The sequence below is a fragment of the Antennarius striatus genome, chromosome 13 (assembly GCF_040054535.1).
Source record: "Antennarius striatus isolate MH-2024 chromosome 13, ASM4005453v1, whole genome shotgun sequence".
In the NCBI taxonomy this organism is placed as follows: Eukaryota; Metazoa; Chordata; class Actinopteri; order Lophiiformes; family Antennariidae; genus Antennarius; species Antennarius striatus.
The window spans coordinates 15,665,916-15,681,465 of NC_090788.1; the positions used below are offsets into that span (position 1 = coordinate 15,665,916).

The 15,550-nt window shown below is 41.2% G+C and overlaps 2 protein-coding genes across 13 annotated transcripts in view; both read left to right on the top strand.

The window, feature by feature from the left end:
• elnb (elastin b) overlaps positions 1-5,026 on the top strand; it is a 29,025-nt gene extending 23,999 nt beyond the window's left edge. For 8 of the 11 annotated variants that reach the window (XM_068330655.1, XM_068330662.1, XM_068330665.1 and 5 more), the window contains 11 exons: positions 38-88; positions 211-612; positions 701-742; positions 968-1,570; positions 1,697-1,723; positions 1,802-2,323; positions 2,413-2,496; positions 2,668-2,718; positions 2,980-3,000; positions 3,134-3,199; positions 3,675-5,026. In XM_068330655.1, coding sequence (XP_068186756.1) covers positions 38-88; positions 211-612; positions 701-742; positions 968-1,570; positions 1,697-1,723; positions 1,802-2,323; positions 2,413-2,496; positions 2,668-2,718; positions 2,980-3,000; positions 3,134-3,199; positions 3,675-3,718 — 1,913 coding nt within the window. In that variant the 3' untranslated portion in view covers positions 3,719-5,026. The remainder of the gene's footprint in view (positions 1-37; positions 89-210; positions 613-700; positions 743-967; positions 1,571-1,696; positions 1,724-1,801; positions 2,324-2,412; positions 2,497-2,667; positions 2,719-2,979; positions 3,001-3,133; positions 3,200-3,674) is intronic. The other 3 variants (XM_068330657.1, XM_068330658.1, XM_068330659.1) reach the window with 3 other exon arrangements.
• Positions 5,027-6,071: 1,045 nt separating this feature from the next.
• On the top strand, positions 6,072-15,549 carry LOC137606679 (LIM domain kinase 1-like). 2 transcript variants are annotated; one of them, XM_068332050.1, is made up of 15 exons: positions 6,072-6,239; positions 8,597-8,735; positions 10,494-10,603; positions 10,764-10,937; positions 11,381-11,486; positions 11,612-11,877; positions 11,955-12,147; positions 12,239-12,325; positions 12,877-13,008; positions 13,097-13,156; positions 13,236-13,301; positions 13,513-13,699; positions 13,824-13,879; positions 14,008-14,165; positions 14,394-15,549. In XM_068332050.1, exons 1-15 carry the CDS (start codon positions 6,196-6,198, stop codon positions 14,833-14,835), a joined length of 2,220 nt encoding a protein of 739 aa, XP_068188151.1. In that variant the 5' UTR covers positions 6,072-6,195; the 3' UTR covers positions 14,836-15,549. The 2 variants fall into 2 exon arrangements, with proteins under 2 accessions (XP_068188151.1, XP_068188152.1); XM_068332051.1 differs by having other exon boundaries at positions 6,123-6,239; positions 8,572-8,735.
• The last annotated feature ends 1 nt before the right edge of the window (position 15,550 follows it).

Sequence of the window (15,550 nt, forward strand, 5' to 3'; positions counted from 1 at the left end):
TAACTTAAATTTTGTATGAATGTGTTTTAAACTCTAGGTTCAAGATATGGCACAGGTCTCGGACTGGGTACTGGCAAACCACCAAAAAGTAGGAGAACTGACAGAAATGCATCAGAAATACTATATATATATATTTAAAAGTATTTATGCAAATTAGAAACTGAAAGAGAAATAGAAACTGAATTAAAAAATTGCTTTTTGGTTATGAAGCAGGAGCTGGTGGATCTGGTGTTGGGCCGGGTGTCTATGGAACTGGACCAGGTGGAGTTGGTTCTGGCCCAGGAGGTTTTGGTCCAGGTGGCTTTGGCCCTGGAGGTCCTGGAGCTGGTACTTATGGTCCTGGGGGTCCTGGAGCTGGTACCTATGGTCCTGGAGGTCCTGGAGCTGGTACTTATGGTCCTGGAGGTCCTGGAGCTGGTAGTTACGGACCTGGTGGCATTGGACCAGGTGGGTATGGGCCAAGTACTTCCGGGACAGGACTGGGTGGTGTTAGGCCAGGTGGTTTTGGACCAGGTGGATTTGGCACAGGACCAGGCAGCTATGGACCGGGTGGAGCAGGGACCGGTCCAGGTGTCTATACTCCTGGAGGTCAAAGAAAACCTCCTAAAACAGGTAAAATGATCACATTCGGTACTAGAATGATTCCGCTCCAGGAGTTATGCTGTAATGAAACTGAGACTACAAACACTTTCTGATTAAGGCTATGGATCGTCCGCAGTGGGCGGAGCTGGCTTTGGACCCGGTAAGAAGTGTTATATCGCTTCAACACTTTTATAATGTACAATCTACGTAGTTAAATGTACTTAAACTTGAAGTGTAGAAAAGTCCAAGTGGTGCTTTTTACATCAATATGTAATCAGCACTGTCCAAAGTCAGGTACCAGTTAATTCTGAGTCATGACATAATCATATAATGTAATCATGTAAGTGCAACATTCAGAATATTAATACTTATACATGTTTTCCAGGTGGAGCAGGTGCTCTCCCAGGTGGGTTAGGGCTCGGTAGCATCGGTCAAGGTGGTGCTGGAACAGGAACAGGTGGATTTCGACCTGGTGCTGCTGGCGCGGGAACAGGCAGCTTTGGACCTGGTGGTGCTGGTACTGGTGGCTTTGGACCTGGTGGTGCTGGTACTGGTGGCTTTGGACCTGGTGGTACTGGTACGGGAACAGGTGGCTTTGGACCTGGTGGTACTGGTACGGGTGGCTTTGGACCTGGTGGTGCTGGCAGAGGAACAAGTGGATTCCAACCTGGTGGTGCTGGTACCGGCAGCTTTGGACCTGGTGGTGCTGGTACTGGTGGCTTTGGACCTGGTGGTGCTGGCACAGGAACAAGTGGATTCCGACCTGGTGGTGCTGGTACTGGCGGCTTTGGACCTGGTGGTGCTGGTACTGGTGGCTTTGGACCTGGTGGTACTGGTACCGGTGGCTTTGGACCTGGTGGTGCTGCTACTGGTGGCTTTGGACCTGGTGGTACTGGTACCGGTGGCTTTGGACCTGGTGGTACTGGCACGGGAACAGCTGGTGTTGGAGGGGGCCAAGGAATAGGAAAAAGAAAGCCATATAAATCTGGTAATTATTGTTTGAGTTGTACAACAACTGTATGATGTAGAAATGTTGTACAGTTGTTTGTATAGATAGAGACATTACATGCTATTATTGTTTGTTTGACTGTTATTGTACTCTATCAATTGTCAGGTTACGGCGGAGCCGGATACGGATCAGGTGAGGTTTGGGTCTGGATTATGAATGATTTATGGTTTTCCTTTATGTTGTCTAGAGTTGTGATCATATATTCCCCAGTAGGAGTATTAGGAGGAGGCACAGGAGTTGGTGCTGGTGGAGCTGGAACAGGAACTGGAGGATTTGGCCCAGGAGGATATGGTCCATCTGGAACTGGAACAGGTCCTTTTGGTTATAGACCTGGAGGAGCTGGAACTGGTGGTTTTGGCCCAGGAGGAGCTGGAACTGGTGGTTTTGGACCAGGAGGAGCTGGAACTGGTGGTTATGGTCCTGGGGGAGCTGGAACTGGTGGTTTTGGCCCCGGAGGAGCTGGAACTGGTGGTTTTGGCCCCGGAGGAGCTGGAACTGGTGGTTTTGGCCCCGGAGGAGCTGGAACTGGTGGTTTTGGCCCTGGAGGAGCTGGAACTGGTGGTTTTGGCCCAGGAGGAACCGGAACTAGTGGTTTTGGTCCTGGAGGAGCTGGAACTGGTGGTTTTGGCCCAGGAGGAGCTGGATATGGACCTGGTGGACAAACAACTGGAAGTAGAAAACCTCTTAAACCTGGTTATGGCTCATCTTTGGGTGGAGCTGGATATCGACCAGGTACAATTCTCTACTGAATAGTTACAATGTTGTGACACTTGACACAACATATTTTTCCCCTCCTAAATACAGCACATTTACCTGTGCAGGTAGTGTAGGAGGAGGAACAGGAGGGCCAGGAGGCACCACAGGCACAGGACAAGGAGGAGGAGGTGGAGCTGGAAGCTTATCGGGTCAGTTTTTAGTAAAAAAAAAAGCAGGAGTAAAAATAAATGCATGTTTAAATCTTGAGATGTGAAAACAAATGCATTAAGAAAATACAGGGGTCAGTAAATACTTTCTTCTAATTGGAGAGGTGTAGGCAGTAATGCAGACAGTAACCTGTAATGTGTTCAATGTCCCAGCAGGGGGCGGAGGCCCCAGCTTTGGAGGGGTGACTGGTGGAGGCTACACAGGTAACACATTTTAATTTTCTTTCTTTACCCTGCGCATGCTCTTTAATAAGCTGTACATTAAAAATATTGATAAATTTTGTAGATACTGTGATCAGTTTCTACAGTGATCAGCACATGTGATGATGGGCAGACAATATAGTTCATTTTTTTTATCCTTCATAGAGAATAATTGTTTTTTATTCAAGTCTTTGATCAATAAACCAAATAAATCAAACTTATGTAAGAGTTTTCATGACTGTGTTTTGTGTTATTATTTTCCAGGACTTGGGGCTGGACAAAAGTGTAAGAAAACTCACTTTGAGTTAACCCTAATCCAAAATCTAAACCAAACCTAAACCTTAACCCTAACCCAAACCTTACGGCATGTACAGTATATCTGCATAGTAACTTTTGTTTCTACGGTATCGTCCTTCAGCAGCGGCACAGAAAGCAGCCAAATATGCAGCCATGCAGGCGTTACTGGGAGCTGGAGGCTATAGAGGTAAAATGGTACACTCTGTAGATGATCCACATTTATATACTCTAAAATAAAGAACCATAACTGTGGAGCTCAGTTGTACTTTTACTGTTTTCATTCAGACCCATGTTGGAGATGAGAATGTTTCTGATTTCATAACTTTAAATAACAGGAATGATAACATTTAATGAATTCATCAGATGAAGTTTACAAAACCAAACCGTTGGCAGGATACTAGCAGACTTGCACTTGAAGGATATCAATTTGCTATGAAGACTACCTTCCACAGAGCTAGCATGCAAAGTTAGCTTGCTAGCAAAAAACACATGTATTCTTCCAACTATACAGACACAAGGAATTGAGGAAGGTAAAAACTGATTCATTCAGGTATTTCTCAGGGGATCCTATGAATTAGGTTTTTCATACTGAGCTTGTGTAACAGTAAATCTATGCAATCCATATTGTATGTAAGATATATCTTCTCTATTCTGGTATTAAGGTTCTGGCTGTCTGGGAAAATACTGTGTCCGGCGGAAGAAGTGAGACCAACTCGCAGGAAATGACCTCATTAAAACAACAATGGTGCTATTGGATGGTCCCAGACTGTAAATGCCAAACAGCTATAGAAGCTACAGCTTCAACACATTCCACGTGCTTCATTTTCTTGAATTTAACAAGTGTCTTTTTCAAAATGATCAATGGTTCTCAGCCTGTTAAGGCTAATTCCTTAAATCAAGAGATGTTTTTGTTGCAGGTTGCCATGCAGAGATATTAAATACTTTTCATGTTGTCTTTGGGATTATCCAGCAATCTGATTTTGTTGAACACAGATGCACATATTAGAATACTTCTATATGGGAGTGCATTTGTTAAAAAAAGTATTTCTCCTGTATGAAATACCTGACAAGACTCTAGGGGTCCTGACTATCAGGCTGAGAACCACTGAAATAAAGTAACAAGATTGAATCTAAGGGCAAGTCTTTAATGTTTTGCTTCTTTTATTTTTTTAACACCATTTGTGTTTCTCTTCAACTACCACCATCAACCCTCTGGGTGAAGACTGTCTGCATGCTGACACCATGCTTTGTTTGATTTCATGACAATTGTCCAAGGTCACACCTATCTAGTCCAATGCATTCCATTTCTACACTGCAGACTGTTGGAGGCTGAAGGCTCTCATTAGATTCTTCCACTCCAGTTGCAGTCAACTTTACAGGCACTCTTTTATATCAACATAACACTAACTGGTGTAGACTTTTAGTTAACATTCATATTTGTCTTTATTAAAATAATGTATGTGTCATGATATTTTGATGTAGCTTTTGTTGTTGAAAAGACAATTCAAACCAAATGTGAGGTGATATGATTTGGATACATGATCGTGCTTTTGAATGACATCCGAAGAGCATTTATTAATGTGTTTATCTTTTCTTTTTATTAACACTGTTGGAAAACTGTTCACGGTTGATAGTCTTTTTAAATTATGCTGACTGAAAGCAGAAACAGCTAAGCGCTTTATTTATCCTCAGTCTCATTTTACAAAATCAAAAAGTGGCTTCATGAATTAAACGCTTGATTTTTTTTTTTTTTTTGTGCGTGAGTTCTTAAGTTTTTAAGCTTGTTTACTACTATGTTGGAAAGAAGTGCTTTGTTTTCTACACTGTCTTTGAATGTGTGCTGAATCACGTTGTAGTCTGTGATGTCATTTTGATGAACAAGGAAAGAGCCTCTCTCATGTAGCTCGTGTATTTTCAAAATCTTTGTTCATTGAATGGCCGATGGAGAAAATAATGCACTTTGTACACTTTCAGACAGTTCTCTGAAATGAATAAATGAACCATGAAAACTGTATGTGGTTTTTATGTTGTATGTACAGAGAGTTTTTTTCAAGGAAGTGTCACTTTCAGAGGCAGAGGTGTTAATTCCGTTGTGGCTTTCTGACAACCACTGGTGGGCTGAAATGATCAAACGGAAACATAAAACTAAGATAACTAAACAGTTAGAGAAGCAGTCCAACATCGACTTGATGGAGACTCATATCAACCCTCTGACCAAGTACACTACAGCACACCACACAGGTCATAATACACTCCTGTGATACAGGCTTGAAATACAGCTACTTTAGACAACTTTTTATCTGTTTTCGGTATTGTCCTGCGATGTGAATATTTCATATCACTGAGGCGTTGAAATGAAATGTTTATTCCTAATGAGCACAAACAAAATGAAGATGGAAAATTACCACAGTATAATGAATAATGTTTAGGAGTTTTATCATTTTCTCTATTTTATGACAGAAGCACCTCCTCCACACACACGCACGCACGCACGCACGCACACACACACACACACACACACACACACACACACACACACACACACACACTTCACACCTTTGACTTTGCTGAACCTGCACTGTGGGATTCAAGAACTCATCTGTAATCTGTAATCTTCACACTGAATATCACCAGTTAATGTTTTCGCAACACCTCAGCTGCTCTCATGTGCTGGTGCTGTAAATACATTGTCCCTCTGTTGTGTGCGATGAATAGAGGGCTTTACAATAGTGTGAGGGCAGTGCAGTAATTGGGGCATTCATACAGAGATTCCTGCCTGTGGGAACATGGCTTACTTCAAAACTCTATCACATGCTATGACATGTAGAAGAGTATTTGTATATTAACTAATGCAAAAAGCTGTTTGATGCTGTCAGATTAACTCTCCTCCACTACTTGGACTTTGCAGAGGAGAGTAACTGTATCTTCAGAGGGCTAAATACTGCAAGTAACTGGAGAGGGCAGGAGCAGTAGAGTATCTATACTGGGGTAGCTCTGCCAGCAGAGGGAGACTGGCTGTCTGCTGATTGTGGCTTAAAGAACTTTCTCACTCAGCTACTCTGCACCTCAGAGAGAAGACAACGCTTGGTAATGGTCATAACAGACTACATGTGGAACCAGCTCATGAACACATGCTTATTGCTTCTGATCAACATCTGTGTGGCCGTAAACTGAGGCAGAAGAATGTCACGACGGGACCAGAGGTTTCGAAGAGGAATGAAAGGGCGGTAAGACCAGCAGTTTCTTTACGAGTGAAATATGTTTGTCACAGAGAGAGAAAGGAAATAAAAAGAGGGACATTTTGAAGGAAAATCAGAGAAAGTGAAACTGCATTTCAACATGTAGTATTTCCTCAAACTGATCAAAACATATACGGTACCTTAATAAGTTAGCTAAGTACTTATGCTTTCACTCCGGTTATGAGGATGTGTGTGAACAGTTTTTGAAGCCATTGGGGGATAACCAGAAGTTATTTCCCTACCAGGTATCTAAGGAACATTTAGTACAATCCATAACTATGCTCATCAGCTCCTCCACAGCATTACAACAGAACTTAGATACAGAACAAAATATAACTGACTTTTGCTGTCAAACAACATTACACCAGGCTCAAACACAAATGTTCCTCCTGTTTTTAAAGGAGACCCGGCTGGCTGACAGATATATAACAGACAGGAAGCCAAAGAATGTGTCATCAGACCCATACCATTTGTTTAGGGTTCTTCTTCTTCTTTTCCTTTCGGCTTTTCCCTTCAGGGGTCGCCACAGCGAATCAATTTCCTCCATCTAGCCCTGTCCTTTGAATCCTCTTCTCTCACACCAACTACCTTCATGTCTTCCCTCATTACATCCATAAACCTCCTCTTTGGTCTTCCTCTAGGCCTCCTGCCTGGCAGTTCAAAACTCAACCATTTGTTTAGGGTTACCGTCATGATATTATCTTATGTGTGGTTCACAGCTTCACTCATTATAAATGAGAAGGTTTATAAATGTGTAATATGCTTCATGAGGCAGATGAGATGATTACTGTATATTCAGATGAAGAAGCAGATAGGTGTGAAGAGATGTGTAACGATAGGAAACAGAGGCAGGAAATATAAGGCATCTCTGGACTGACCACATGTGTAGGTGGTATCACAGATGTGAAGCTTGAAGGCTCCGCATCCGTTACCAGCAGCACAATAACAAAGACAGGAGGTCTAAAATAAACCTGTAGCCATTTAACATATTTATTACCTAATCATTTCCTCATTAGTGAATGACAAGCAGCTCTCATATATGTCAGTACGTCCCTTGGAGACAAGCAGGCACTAATTCTATTAGAACTCAGTGTATTTACATGTAAAAATGAACAATGAAACATGAACAATGCAGCGATTGTATAATAATAATAATAATAATAATAATAATAATAAAAATAATAATAATAATAATAATAATAATAATAATAATAATAATAATATTAATAACAAATCCTACCACAACCACGACCAGCTTCCCCTTCATGTCATTTGTTTGATCCACGTAATATGACTCCTTGACCTCACTACAATTTGAAATCACATCAAGAACCATCGTTGTGTTTTTACATTTATATGTATTTATTGTTTGTTCTAGCTGTTTGGATATTAATGACAGTAATGATGCTTCAAATTGATATAAAATATGTACGTTTGTTATAGAAGAATGTGGTCGGAAACCCCTTCAAATATCTTCACCTGAGTCTTCCACATACTAATAAAAACTAATAGTAAAAACATATTCATTCTCAATAGCTTAATAGCTCTTTCTGCTCCCTTTTGTAAGAGCAACATGACATTTACAGTTGAGAGGAAACATGGAGCTGTACTGTCCAGGAAGTCACCTCCCACTGGTTGTAATGTTGGAGAGATAAGAAAGCAGCTTTTTGTTGAAAGTAGGTATCATTGTGCATTTAGGAAAGCCAGGATGCAGCAAATACTTCCTGGTTGTAAAATATAAAGTATTGAAAATGAACATACTGGGCATGTTTTTCGTTATGTTTTTGTTCTCTTTGGCAGTCTTTTAATGGGTGTGTCCACTATTAACTCACACTGGTGTTTTTCTGAAAACATGTGACTGACCAGTGAGAGAACATGAGTTCTTTTGTAGGAGGCATTATAAAGGTTCTCTGTCACAGTGACATCAGTAGTTCAAGCTATAATGCATCATTTTATCAATGCGTCTGCAGTGAAGAAAACTTTATTTCTTCCAGGTGGTTGTTAGGGGAACATCAGTTACTTGTTTGCTTCAGTTACAGCTTAGTAATTTTAAAAAAATTCAAAATCCAACTATGTACTTTGAAAAGAAGCCCAAGCTGGAGAGGATATTTGACTGATCAACTGACCTGGATGTGTTCTATATGATCCTGCAAAGCACAGTCTAGCAGGTCAACTTTCATTACAACTCTCATGTGTTCCATCACCGATCAGGCTCACGTTACTCAGCTCAAACACACGTCATCTCATGCATCTATCGCCTTACAGTCTAAATAAACCTGCATGTTCTGCTGTGTTGTCTTTCGGTTTCATTGTTCCACAGCTCCTTGCTTCCCCCTTTATTTTAGGTGCTGTGAATGTGGCTGTATCCTGTCCCACTGGTACTATGAAAGAGAGGGCCGGCTCTACTGCAAGAAGCACTACTGGGCCCGCTATGGAGAGCACTGCCACGGCTGCCAGGAGACCATCGCAACTGGGCTTGTTATGGTAACATGTGAATCGCTGAAGATAAAAAATATCTAAATTAAGTCCCAAACTACAAAATTATACTGTCTAATAATTTAAACATACACTAAGGGGAAGTTTAAGGTCCTGAAATTCAAAACATTAAATAGCTTATTGTGTGTTATTTTGATTAAACTGTTACTCGAATACATTTGCGGGCCAAAATCCTTTATACTTTTATAAGCTATATAAGATGGAACCTAGTGCCCTGACCAGTCCTCTGGTTTTACTTTATGATGCTGAGTTGTTACCTCTCTGAATAACCACTGGTGGGGTGTACATGATGCACATGACCTCTGCATCGAGGTCATGTGATCAATTTGTTTATTTCCTTGATAGAAAATATCTTCCCACCTATATGTTTGAATAAGCTCACTTGAAAACCTCACGCTGTCACGCTGCCGGCGTCTACCCGAAAGTTCGGGCCGTTAGCTGCGTTAGCTCCGGTCTTCACATTTGTCCATGTCTCTCACTTACGGAGCTGTTTTGGCTTCGTCAAACATAGCGGTTTATATTCTTTGATTGTGACGGACCTCACGTTGTCGTGTGGGGAACCCCGAGGCTTCATTCACCAGGACCAAAATCACGAAGTCGGTGTCTACCCGGATGGCCGGACTGTAATGCCGAAGCGGCCTTCGTCTTCGCATTCATCCGTCCCACACACATTGAGCCGTTACGGCTTCGTCGGACACAGCGGATTGTTTTCTTGTGATGGCAAAGAAAAAAAAGAAAACAAACCAACTCTGATATTATTGTTTTATCGTGGAATTTCCATGGGTTCCCGCTAGTATATAGATACAAACAAATGAATGGATTTACATGAAATTTCCACCAAGGATGAACAATGGCATATTCTAGAGATGATTAAATTTTGATGAACATCCTAATCAGAATTTGGTTCTAGGAATTTTTGAAGTGATTCTTTATAATTGTGCGATAGGGAAGTTTTCATTATTTTTCCATCAAAAAGTAGGATAAACTTCCTTCAAAATCTTCCAAATGTCATGCCCTTGGCAGATGTTTGCCTTCTCCAAACACTCCTGTTTTTAGGTTGACTATTAATTTATCTGGATCAATTCCAAAATTTAGCAAGATTACAAGCAATACAACAGATTTTAATGGAACACAGAGGAAAAGCTGATCATGCAACAGGAAATTCATTAATATTTCAAATGGTTGTGGAAAAAAAGGCAGAAATATTTTGTTTTTGTTAATCACTTATAAGGTAATTTTCAGACTACAATGACACTTAGTGGAGAAGCACTGTATGTGCCACGGAAGAAATCATCAAATTTTGGAGTAATAGGAAGGTTTTTTGTGGTAATCGAGTCTTTTGAGTCAGGGTCAAACTGTTTTGGGACTACTTCTATTGGGTGGAATGACATAACGTTGAAACTTAGCTGAAGTTTGCCTGAGTGTTGATCATCCAAACCCGGCATTGATTCAAAGTGACATATGATCTCACATAGAGATCAAATATTACAAGATGAAACACTGAATATCAAAATGCTTCATCTATTCAAACATTGAAGCCTTCCTGACTCTTTGTGTTGTCTGGTATGAAAGTAGCTCTTTTCTTCAAAGTCAAACCAGAGGATATCCTTTGAAAACATCCTGACACTACAAGACTTGATGCAAGAATGTGTAATCTGACCCCACCAACCATCATGTTAGAAGAAACAATTTTAGTGCTGTGACCTCTGCATTGTGTTTTATCCCATTACCTTCCTGTACAAATAGGTTGCTGGAGATCAGAAGTACCACCCGGAATGTTTCACTTGTACGAGCTGTGAGATATTCATCGGGGATGGGGACACATACACACTTGTTGAACGCTCTAAACTCTACTGGTGAGATGATGTTGTAATTCAAATAAAATCGAAAATTGATTTACATGATGGCATGTAGGAAAAGCTAACAATAAAATGTAAAAGCAGAATCTTTGATTAAATGTATTAACATGTTAATAAATTTAATGACTGTGCTTCTGTGTATTTGTCTTCCCTGCAGTGGCCACTGTTTTAGTAAGGGTGTAGTATCAACTGCAACATCAGCGTCTCCGCTCACCAAAAGTCCCCACCTGGTGGCGCTGGTATCTTTCCCTCCCAATTTGGGCGGCCAACGAGGCCTGAATGTAACCACTGACCTCAGCCAGGAGAAAAAACCCCTTGTCACTGTTTCAGGGTGAGATTCTGATTGTAAGATGAGTATGAATGCTGCACTGAATGGTGGTGTAGTGATGTCATAAGGGCCACCAACATGTGAGGTGCTATTGGAGCCTACAGTTTAAGCTAGTCCAACGAGACGCTTGGCAGATTGCTCCCATGTTCAAAATGAAACGTGTTGCTATTTTAATTTCATGAACCGGTATTTTCAGACCTGACAAACTATATTTGTACTTTTCTTTAAACAATTCTAAATATGTATTTTGTCGACAGTAGTATTTATTTTGTGTTCTGACTGCCTAGCAGTCCTGTTATAATCAGCTTTTGTAAAGCTTAACTTGTTTGGAACATGAATGTTTGTACATTAGAGTATTTACAAAACCAGGCCGAAATACCAACTTTTTTCAAAAGCACTTGTTTCTGTTGTAGCTCCTACCCAATTACTCTTGTTGTCATTCTCAGGTTAGAAACTGCTGTCCTGAGCAGTGACCTCCATCCCACCATACACACTGGTGACCGAATACTGGAGGTCAACGGGATTCCTGTCTGCAACCTTTCCCCTGAAGAGGTAAACCACAAACCACCTGCTGATTCAGCAAGTACACGGAGAGACACGTTTGCACGAAAACATGACTTAACAAGGGACCAAAAATAATACACTGTGAAATGACAACACCATGTCCTTTCCTCTAGTTAAAATGTGTGGTTCAGGACACAGGCAGGCCGCTGCAGCTGACCATTGAACACAACCCGCAGTCTCCCAGTGACCATATCCACTCAAATGGTCCCCAGCATGACACTGGCCATTCAGATACTTGTATCCATGAAAAACTTTCTTCAACACATAAACTCTCAAGTGTTGAAGAAGAGCCGAGTCCTGGAGAAGAGACAGATGGTCCACCTAATCTCTCACCTCCTCAACATCAAGGAGTCATGGGAATGCGTTCCAGACATATTTTGTATGTACAGCCTCTAGGTTTACTTGACTGGTTACCCTCCTCTCTCTATTCACCTAAGCCTGTCTTTTCCCTGATAGGCGCAGCTGTAGTATAGATAAATGTCCTCTGTCCCCTGGATCATTGTCCCTCTTGTCTCAGAGGAGGGACATGGTACGTTCAGAATCTCTACGTGTGGACTCGTGTGGAGATCGAACTCATCGCATCTTCAGACCTTCTGATCTACTCCATGGAGAAGTGCTTGGAAAGGGCTTCTTTGGACAAGCTGTCAAGGTACAGCAGTTACACCATTCATCACTTTTACTTTATTTCCTGTCAGTTGACTGATTTTGATCAACATTATCACTAACCTATTGCTGTCAAGGTAACACATCAGCAGACAGGGGAGGTGATGGTGATGAAAGAGTTGATAAGATTTGATGAAGAGACACAGAAGACCTTCTTAAAAGAAGTAAGTGCTCAAAAGAAGAGTAAGATCTCATGTTTAAAGATGGAAGTAGCAGAGAATTAGCTCTGTATTATGGTACCTGCCAGCTACGTTTGTACACAAATAGCAAACAAGAATTTAATGTCAGGCAGTCTCTTTTGGTGTGCGCTGCAGACTTTATCAATGCTCCTCCAATGTTGATTTGCTGAATCACCATTGTGACCTTATTCTGGAATGTTGATTTTAGTATGCCTCCAGCGATTGCTTTGGTATACATGCCATGTTTTCAGTTGTTTGCAGAGCCGTGTGTACAGAGCTCATTTTAGAAACAATTCATGTGAACATAGGTTATAAAATAAAAAGAGAAACCTAAACTTTCAGAGGTGCTGTTTTGTAACAGGGCTATATATAGTACAAGACCTGGGTTTGATCAGGAATGTTCCCTAGGGCTATGTTAAACCCTTATTACACATTATAGAAAGATACTAGGTGTCTGTCACACTGATGAGCTATTTCCATGTTGATACAATGGCATTAGGCATTTGTTTTAATGCATTTCATCTCATTGGATACAGGTTAAGGTGATGCGCTGTCTGGACCACCCCAATGTCTTGAAGTTCATTGGACTGTTTTACAAAGACAAAAGAATTAACTTTGTGTCTGAATACATCCAGGGAGGAAGTCTCAGAGAGACCATCATGAAGATGGCAAGTTACCATAGCCTTTTGTATGATTGTTACCAAGAGAACCAAGAAATTATATGTTGGTCACTGCCTTATCAAAACAATCTTGTAGGACAAGGATTTTCACTGGAATATCAGAGTGGGCTATGCCAAAGACATTGCAGCTGGAATGGTGAGTTAATGCAGTCCTTTCAAAAAGTTGACCAAAATCTGCTCCCAATGCCCTCTAATGGACCTAATCTCCTCCTAAGGCATATCTGCACTCCATGAATGTCATTCACCGTGATCTGAACTCACACAACTGTCTGGTCAGAGAGGTAAATTGCAGTTCTAGTATACACATTAGCCTACATAGTATGTAGAATTAGTAATTATACTTAATTAGTACACAAAACAAACAAAACAAAACTTGGATTTTGAGAAACACAAATTGCATGGCACATGTAGTAAACTACTGAGCAACATGAAAGCATCAGCTACAATTCATTCATGAAGCATTCATAACATTTCCTTCACTCTCTTGTTCAGAACCAGTCCGTGGTGGTGGCAGATTTTGGACTGGCCAGGCTGGTGATGGATGAGAGCAATCGGGGCAGAACATCTTCTCTGGAACGACCTGGAAAGGGGAATCCGTCAGAGTTCCGCAGGCCTGGCCGAAGAAAACGTTACACCGTTGTAGGGAATCCCTACTGGATGGCCCCTGAGATGATTCGTGGTGAGAGCCTGAAATTCAGGATCATAACCCAAAGCAGGAGATCACACTGTCTAACTCAACTTTACAATAACAGTGTAAGACATTCTCTATATATGTGGTTCATACATTTGAATTTCTCCTGCAGGGAAAAGCTATGATGAAAAAGTGGACATCTTTTCCTTTGGCATCATGATCTGTGAGGTAAGTAAAAAAAACTGTAAAAACACATAGAGGTCCTGAAATAGATATTGGGGAATTAATAACCCTATGTTATTTGTATTAATCAGAATCTTACCAGTTTAAAGCTAAGTATGTATCTCTCTCTTAAGATAATAGGTAGAGTGAACGCCGACCCAGACTACCTTCCTCGAGCTAATGACTTTGGACTGGATGTTGTCCGTTTCCTGCAGCAGTGCCACCCTCCACAGTGCCCTTCAGCCTTCCTGCCACTTGCTGTCCTCTGCTGTGACATGGATGCAGATAAACGGCACGGTTTCACAAATACAACACTACTGTAACTCTAAATTTTCTGGAATGATGCCATCTATACTGAGCATAGATGTAGCTTTTATGAATGTCCCTTGTAGCAAATATTAAACCAAGAAATGCTGTGTTAGCAAACTAACCTGATAAAGGGCATAGTAGCACGTGAAATACTGTATTTAGGTCCACTCTGTATCCTCTCATCACAACTGTTTCTGTTTGAAATTTTCAGCCCTTCATTTTCAAAACTGGACGAGTGGTTGGAGAACTTGCTGATGCACCTGAACATAGGTCTACCCCTGCTTTCCGAGTTAGAGCAAATCCGTAGAGCATTCTGGCAGAAACAAAACCAACAAAACCTCCTTCACAACCAAGAAAAAACTCTTGTTTCCCATGACCACTATTCACAGCTACAAAGACAGAGTCCTGACCCCAAACAATGTTCGAATGAGGCAAACAGCCACACTGATGCTAATTACCTCGCTCAGAACCAAGACCAAAATGGCACAACTGGACACCATTCATGTGGACACAAGGGTAGTGATGCCAACCATACTGTGACCCAACTGACAGAGCACAACCAACTAGAAGAGAGTAACAACTACTCACAAGACAAAAACCACTCTATTTGTGAGTCTGTCAGCACAGACTCCAGCAAGAAAGGACAGACATGAAATGAGCATGAGGCATCACAACTGCTGCAGGGTAACAACTCATTGTTAAGTAAGCCCAACAGTAACAGAAGGATGTGCGGAGTCCTGTGGGACAGAACTACTGAGGGGGACAGAACTACCGAGGACAGCTCCTTCCTCTGACTGCTGGATCCAGCTGCCAAACAAAAACCTTTGAAAGAAAATATACAGTTTGTAGTGATAAAAAAAAACTTCATTAGTGCCTTCAAAGAAGTGGTTGAAAACTTCAACCTCAAGTCATTAAAGCTGTGTGTGGAAGACTGATGCATGGAAAATCTACAGAGGAAAACCAACATTGTATTTTACATTCTAAACAGTATCTGAGCACCATATTTCTCTGTTAACTATAAAATACTCAGGAAGCATGAACCTCTACCAACACAATCATTAATAAGCAATAGGTCTATCACTGTTCAAAGTGACACACAATCTGTACCTGGACTCAAAAACTCACCAAAGAAATTGAGTGTCTTCTTGACAAACACACCAACAAACATGATTGAACACACAACCTCCTGCTGCCGCTGGTGGAGGTGACCATTCTTGACCTGGTTTCACTTGAGCCAGGGTTCACATCCAGGCAGTACCTGCGTCCTTGAATTCTTCAAAATCTGTCAGTTCTGGGGAAAAAACTGTGCTCGTATCTTACTGGCCAACATTTAAAAGGATATTTCATTAAAATTGCCTAGTAAATTGT

Excerpts from the sequence above, each read along its gene's own strand:
- LOC137606679 (XM_068332050.1), top strand. The coding sequence starts at position 6,196 with ATGTCACGACGGGACCAGAGGTTTCGAAGAGGAATGAAAGGGCG. Across the intron at positions 10,604-10,763 it reads GAACGCTCTAAACTCTACTG|TGGCCACTGTTTTAGTAAGG; the intron begins GTGAGATGATGT and ends TCTTCCCTGCAG. Across the intron at positions 13,157-13,235 it reads AAGACATTGCAGCTGGAATG|GCATATCTGCACTCCATGAA; the intron begins GTGAGTTAATGC and ends TCTCCTCCTAAG.